The sequence below is a fragment of the Drosophila serrata genome, unplaced genomic scaffold (genome assembly GCF_035046125.1).
Source record: "Drosophila serrata isolate PLE 108 unplaced genomic scaffold, ASM3504612v1 contig_302, whole genome shotgun sequence".
Taxonomy (NCBI): Eukaryota; Metazoa; Arthropoda; class Insecta; order Diptera; family Drosophilidae; genus Drosophila; species Drosophila serrata.
Window position 1 is genome coordinate 657,195 of NW_028257200.1, and position 7,570 is coordinate 664,764.

General features: G+C 41.7%; 1 protein-coding gene across 1 annotated transcript; it reads left to right on the top strand.

The window, feature by feature from the left end:
• Window positions 1-576: 576 nt before the first annotated feature.
• On the top strand, window positions 577-7,064 carry LOC110182719 (uncharacterized). Its single transcript, XM_086837198.1, has 7 exons — window positions 577-769; window positions 1,348-1,682; window positions 4,196-4,538; window positions 4,721-4,929; window positions 5,335-5,590; window positions 5,731-6,215; window positions 6,453-7,064. Exons 2-7 carry the CDS (start codon window positions 1,451-1,453, stop codon window positions 6,665-6,667), a joined length of 1,740 nt encoding a protein of 579 aa, XP_086693324.1. The 5' UTR covers window positions 577-769; window positions 1,348-1,450; the 3' UTR covers window positions 6,668-7,064.
• The last annotated feature ends 506 nt before the right edge of the window (window positions 7,065-7,570 follow it).

Genomic DNA, 7,570 nt, shown 5'->3' on the forward strand with positions numbered 1-7,570 from the left:
GCTATAGAAACCTAATAACAATAATATTGCTGATTAAGCATTAATCAAAGCCAGCTGCAGGGAGCAACAACACGGAGAGCGCAGCATAAACAGAAAGAAAACAGAAAAGTTATATAGAAAATAAAAACAAACACAAGACAATAGGTAATAAGCAGCTGAAGAAAAGGGAAAGTGATCCGATCCAAATAAACAATGCAAAATTTTATAAAAGTTAAAGCTTGCCCGTGAGCATCATCAGCACGCCTTAATTATGGAAAGAGCTTGAAACGATATGGATTTTTAATTTAGCCTTTAGAAACGAAAATAAAACACACGGCGGCAACTTCGAGCTGTTTGTCAACTGATAACCGGCCGCTGATAAGGCCCAAAACCATTTTCCCATTTCCACACAACCCACAAGAGATAGAGAGAGAGAGAGAGAGAAAAGCTTGCCGGCGAAAGCTTTTCCCTCTCTCGGCCTTGGCATTGGTTCGGTTTTCCACTCGGGTTCGGGCGGGTTCGCTGTTGGCCACAGCTGATCCGTCTTGGCCAGATGTTGGCTCGAAATCACAAGCCCCAAAACCAGGCAGAAGCCTCAGTTGTTCGGCGCAGGTTAAAGCGAGCGGTTCGTCATCGGAAGTGGCTTTAAAAATATATATAAAATAAATCGAATTCTAGCGGCAGTTAAGCGATTTTGTGTGCTGTGACCAATGCGATTTATTTTTGTGGACAATAGTGAAATTTAGCCAATGAAAATTGCTCTTTGTGAGCGAGAAAACCGTAAATACTGGTTAGTAATGCTCAATGGAAATTACAATAAAAAAGCAACATAAAAAATATATTTATAAAACAATAGAACAATATTAAAACCATCAAAAATAAAAGCAGTAATAAAAAACAACATTTAAGAGGACTATAAATTCAAGTCATAATATAATCATTCTGTAATATAGTTCATGAACAATTATATTTAATATGAAAAATAAACACGATTTTTCTATAAAAGTGTAAAGTATCATACAAATAATTATCCTAATTAGAAAAATAATATATTTCTTTTAAGAAGAAGATCTCAAAAACCAGATTGTTAACGAAAGATATTTTCCAGTCTTATAAATATTTCAAGCAATATACAATGCCTTACTTCTTCCTATTTTCGATTAATTTAAATTACACTAAATCCCCATTAAATAATAGTATTTTAACCAAAATTCGATGGTATTTAAACTTAATTTTTTGTGAAATATTTGAAAACTAAATCGTAATTATTAAAATACCCTAAAAGAGATTTTAATCACACTTCATTTAAGCACTTCTGCTAATCAATCTTCTAAAACTTAAACCCTGTTTGTGCTTCTGTACCAACAGCAACACTTGCATTTTCCCTCACGTTCCATCGCCCAAATAGCTCCCCGACTGACACACATTTGATGAGAACAAATACGAAACTTAAATAAATCAACCGAAAATAATGTCAACGAAATCAATGGCGGGCCACGGCAGCTGCAAAATGTTGCTGCTGCTGCTGTGCCTGTTGCTATTGCTGCCGGCAGCATTGCTGGCGATCCCCAAGAACAGCAACAATAACATCATCAACAATGCGGCGACATCGACAACCGCAACAGAAACAGCGGCAACAACCACAACTATTGGCAGCAACAATGCCATGGCCAATGCCAATGCCAAGGCTGGCAGCAAATACGGTGAGTCCTACGAGCCAAAGAGATACCACCACCAAGCATTCAAGTTGCAGGGCCAGTTGGAGTTGCAGCAACCTAAAGTCACTGAAAGAAAACGAACTATTCTATTAACAAGAATTCTCGTTCATTAAATATTTAATGAAATAAGAAGGATATATCAAGAAAAGGGTTTTAAGTTGCCCTTCAAGTTCTTGCAAAATACTATTTTTTCCAGTGCAGTCTTCCCTGTTTGCCGCAGTCAGTTGCAGCCTGGCTAATTGCATTTGGTCACGATCGGATCGCTTTTTTTCCCTGAACCTAGTTATGTTCCTTGAGGTAGTTTCCCTATGTCTGCCCTTGGTAGCGAAAATTGTTCGAGTTGCAAAAAAAAAAACAAAAGACTTAGGCAGCGAACTTGTCCGGCGGGTGAATTTTTTTTTGTGTTTGTTTTTTCCTCTGTTCTGTGTGCCAATCAAGTGGGAAATGTGCCGACATTTCCTTCGGGCTGCTAAATGGGGGCGCTGGCACGCCCAGAACCGCAGAGCGGAAATTGCCGCGGAGATCTTTGATGGAGAGCAAAAGTGTCATTAGAGCGCGGCAAAATGCCAGTAATTGTTAGGCTTACACACACACATGGTACAAACAAAAATCGCTCTCTTTCTCTCTGGCTTTAATCGAATTAGTTAAGGCACAGCAATTACATCACGGGCGGTGACAGATCAAGATCGGGATCGAGATCTGGCCAGATGAAAGGCAATTTGTCGAATCGAACAGATATTATGCCACTTCCCGGGGCGGTTCGCAATTAAAGAGTCGGCGATTCTGGGGAGGCACAGATTGGAAATTAATGGATCCCAGACCGGGTGTCTGCGCTCTCCTCCGCTTCCTTCCCGTCTTACATAACCCGCAGTGATGTGGCATATCCAAATATTAGTGCCCCGTCATCGATGGACTTCCCAAGACCAAAAGCTGCAGGTGAAATTGTCATTAATCAATGCGATGCTGCAACTGAGATGCAGTGGAGGAATACCTGTCATCATTCGTGGCATTTTCTAATCAGTTGTTGGTTTTTTTTTTTTTTGGCTCAAATGCAATGGCATCTCCACATAGCCCCGATGTCAGAATTTGTGCCATGGCAGAATTTTCACTTTTCCATGTTCTCTGTGTGAAATTCGCCTAAAAATGTGGCTGAATGCCGCAATGATGCACACACAAAATCGGTGTCAATGATTTCAACATGGGAAAAGCAGCCGAGGCAACACGAAGCTGCAACATCAGCAAATGGCAGCCTCAGCAACATGTGCAACATGGGCAACATGGGCAACATTGGTCACATAAACTACCGACGAAAGCGTCGCCAGGCATTGGCAAATGGCATTTCTAATTGCGGATTATGCAAGGTTCTTCTGGCACAGAAGAAGTCACCAAAGTTGGCTTGGGAAATTGCCTGGAAATCGGGGCTAAGTGGCTACGAAAAATTGTAAATTAACAATGTTTCGATGCGGTGATTAATGGGTAATTGTCCAGGAATTGATTGTTTGCTATGAACATTATAAAATTTTATTCATTTAGAATGCGAAATAATTTCCAAACTTAATGCCAAGTACTTAACATAATTTAATATATTACAGTTCTTGGCCAAAGTGCTTAATGGTTAACTGGAGTGCAGCACAGTTTCTCACGAGTTTCTTTAGAGATTTTGCACCAATGACCGAAATAAATCAGAGTTAAGAGCCTTCATGCTGCCATTTTATGCAACATTCTTGCTCCTTCATCTGCAGCAGCACTTGAAATCATTTGCTGAGCACCATGTTCACTTCAGTCTTAGCCAGGCATACTTGAGTATCGCCCCAACCCCATTTACCCATCCCATTACCCGCCCAGCATCATCGCCCAGGTCTAGTTTTTTATTCCACCTTAACTGCCAGCTCCCCTTGGCTAATTCACGTCACACTTTGAGTCAGATCCTCCATCACTTGCAACTTGAAAAAGTGGAAAACGTCTTGGACTCCAACTGCCAGCACACTTCAGCCTATTGTACAGGGAGAGAAAAAGGTTGCACGGGTTGCGTTATATATGTTATATTAAATATATTATAGTCAGAGGAACCACAGACTTAATTCTTTAATATTCCTAGTAGACAACTCTAATAAGTATCCCTATTCTGAAAAAGCTTTCAGTCATGCGATCTTTCGCGTCTGCATTTCTCCAAGTGCAGATCTTTAGCTGACAGTGGGAACAACCACTTAGAGTTGGCCACAAAAAAAAAAACGACCAAATGAAACAGAACTAATCCAAAAGCGTGTCTGACTGCGGCGGGAAACGAGTTCTTTGCCCCCAAACTGAATGCACTGCACTGCACTGAACTGCTGGTAACTAAGTAACCATGGTAGCTGATTTGCATGCAAGCAGCGCCTTAGACTCCAGCTCTTTAACTCCAACTCCCAGTGCCACTGCCACTGCCATTGCCACGAATCTTGGCTATAACCCCGTTTTCCCGTTTGTGCCCATGCTCATGCTTTTGTAACCTTCGATAGAGATACGCGGCGTCGCCGGTGAACCAAATTACAAATCGGTGAATCTGACCTGGGAAGTTGAATTCGTGCCGTCGGCCCATGACACAGATTCGAGTGGCGGCAGTAGCAGCAGCTCCAGCTCCAGCTCCGGCCCCAACTCCAGCTCCAGCTTGAGCTCAGCGACAAATATGAACGGCAATGTGGAACCGCCCCGGGCATTGGCATTCCAGATCTTCTACTGCGAGATGCAAAACTATGGCCCACAGCGTTGTCGTGTCAAATTGGTCAATGGCACTGCCGCCGAGGTATCCCTGGAGGAAAAGGAAGAGCAGGGACAGGACCAGGAGGAGCACGATCCCTTAGGGTAAGTTGTACTACCTTAAGCGGCAAAGTGATTGGATAGAGCTTTCCCTCTGCACTTCCTAAGAAGGAGTTTTTAATGCAGTTTTACAATCACTGGGCTGATTTAATAAAATAAATCTAAATAAATAAACATAAGTTAGTAGTCACTAAATAAACTATTTGTTTTCTTATCCCTTAATTTAGTCCCCAAATCCAGCACTTTGCTGCCGCTGTGGATAACTTACGAATGGCCACCAGATATAGTTTCCACATTCGTCCAGCCGCCCAGAGACGCCTCCAGGCGAGCGGAACTCGCAGTTCCAATGCCCGAGCCGAGTTTCATGACGAGAATGAGATCGAAAGTGGATCTGGACACTTGCCAGGCCAGAGCATTATCATACCCACCAAGGGCTGTAAGTAAACTGAAATCATTTTTAAATTTTTAATTTATCTTCATCGCAACTTCCGGTTTTCTTTTTGGGCGGAAACAGCAGTTAATTTATTGTAACATTTCCAAAAATGTATCATAACTGTATCTAAAACGTTGTATACTTCTTATTTACACTTGAAATGAAAATTAGTTTGAAAAGTGAAAGCGTATTAATTTGAAATCAAATTAGAAATGAGAGCGAAGCATTTGTATGCAGATCGTTTTTAGGCTTGGAAAACGTGTGAACATATTCATTAAATAAGATTAAATTTAAATAAGGTAATCGGTATTCATACTTTTCTCAATTTGAATGGTTAGTCTTATTACAAGACTTTAACTTAGTATTTATTTATTTATTAAAAATACATTTATTTAATATATTTCCCAGTCTCCGCCCATGCCACCCAGTGCCTGCCACATGCCTCGGAAATCGAGGTGGAAACAGGTCCATATTTTGGTGGTCGGATTGTCGTGGATGGTGGCAATTGTGGCGTCAAGGGTGATGCCAGTGATTCCGCGGACAAGTATACCATGAGGATTGACCACAAGGAATGCGGCAGCTTGGTAAAGCCAGAGACCAACACAGTGGAAACCTTCATCACAGTTCAGGAGAATCTGGGCATCTTTACACACAGCACAAGACGGTAAATATTATATGAATTTATGATTAAAAAATTAAAAGAAGATTAAAATTTTAAGAAGAGGAAAACCTTTTAAATAACTTTAAATATAAGTTAAGTAATAAGTTTTTGTATGGTTGTTTTTTCATAAATCCTTTCCTTAGCTTCGTGGTGGTCTGCAGCTATCAGTCCGGCATGCAGACAGTCCGTGCAAGCTTCACTGTACCGGGTAAAAGTGGAGTAGCCGCTGCCTATGAGCCCAACGATCCCTTCGAACCGGACGAGGATCCGCGTCTGGGCAGGGAGCTCCGCCAGATGCGATATGTCAACAAGACCGAGCTGGTGCTAAAAGAACCCGAGTCCGAGGCTCAAACTGATCCCGAATCCGACTCCGAAGAGCAAGCCACAGTGGTGGAGGAGACCCAGCCACCATCTCCCTCCACGGAGCAGGCCTCTCCTCAAAGAGGAGGACAGGGCAGGGCCCTGGACTTCAACGAGGTAAACAATTTGGCAGAAGAGCCAGCGGTAGGACGTCACCTGGAGCCTGTGGTGGGCACTAAGTACGCCAAACTGGTTGTGGATCAGGCTCACAGCTCCTGGATGCCCCTTGAGATGGGTTCGCCACCCAGTGGGAACGATGAGGATAAAGGTAAGTGGCCTGTCAAAACAACAGTCGTGATTCTTTGGTCTCCAGGATTTACACTTAAAGAATGAAAACATAACTGCATTTTAAATTGTATAAATTGTTTTAGCATACTTTTTTTAAGCCTTTGAGTTTTATATAAATCTTATTTTTCTTGTGGAAAAAGGTATTAGATTTAACTTAAAATAGCTAGGTAGTTAATTATATATTTTCTTATATGTTTCCCGATTTTTTTTCGTGCAGCTGTTTTGCGTTATATTAGCTCCCATCTAAGCAGCGTGCTGGTAACCGTCTCGCTATCTGTGATAATCATCAGCATTTGCATCATATTGCTGCATCGCCAGCGGATCCGTTCCTCCTCCCGTGGATGCCGCCCCCCGCCAATGGTCGCCCACCTGCCCCACAAGACGCTGCCGCGTGCTCTGCAGCAACAGCAGCAGTATCAATGCACCTTGTAGGTGCTTCTTCACTCCTCCAAAACCCACTCCTCCTCCAACTTCCTGCTATGCCCACTTGTCTTGCTGAATGCCCAAGAGAGAGATACAGACAGACATGGGACATCACCATTTAGCTGAAGATGACTGCGCATAGATGACTCCGTCCACCGTCGCCTCCATCTTAACCAGGCAACTCCAACGGTACCAGCGGGATCAGCATCCCCAAAAACAAAAATTTACATAATTGTGAACTCGACTTGGACTCTGGCCGAGCTTTAACTGTGCAATCACGAGGAAGCGCACACCCGGACAGAGTCACTTCTCATAGAGCGAGATTAGATCGTAGAATCCTAGATTTACGAATTTTGTATAAATTATTTATGCCCAGAAAAGAAATATATATATATATTTATAGATACTTAAAGATGTTATTAGAATTTCTTAACAGTTACTAAGGGGATGAAAAATGATTTAGGTAAGTTAAAAATAAGGAAATTAAAAAGTAATCACATACAAATGGGGATTTAAGAACAGGATACCCTGTATATAATATTTAATTTTATTTAATTTACTCTTAGAGGGTTTTATTTTCTTAGTCTAAAGTTTCCAAAAATTTCTCCGAACTTCTTGGTAACAAAAAGATTGTCAATAGGTCAAGTGCCAAAAATAGAAGTCCGCCTTCGATAAATTTTCACTTCCGCCGTTAAAGCTTGCGAAAATTTCAACTCCAAAACTCTCATCATCATCATCATCAGAGGTCTCTGTCAGAGGCGATTACAAATTATTCGGAAATAGGTTCTTAACGATTCCATGAGAAGTACAAACGAATGTTGAATGTGTCACCACCGAAAATTACGAAATTATGTTAAGACGTCTGTTTGTTGTCAGACAGCGATTTGCATGAAAGTGGCACACACACAACAC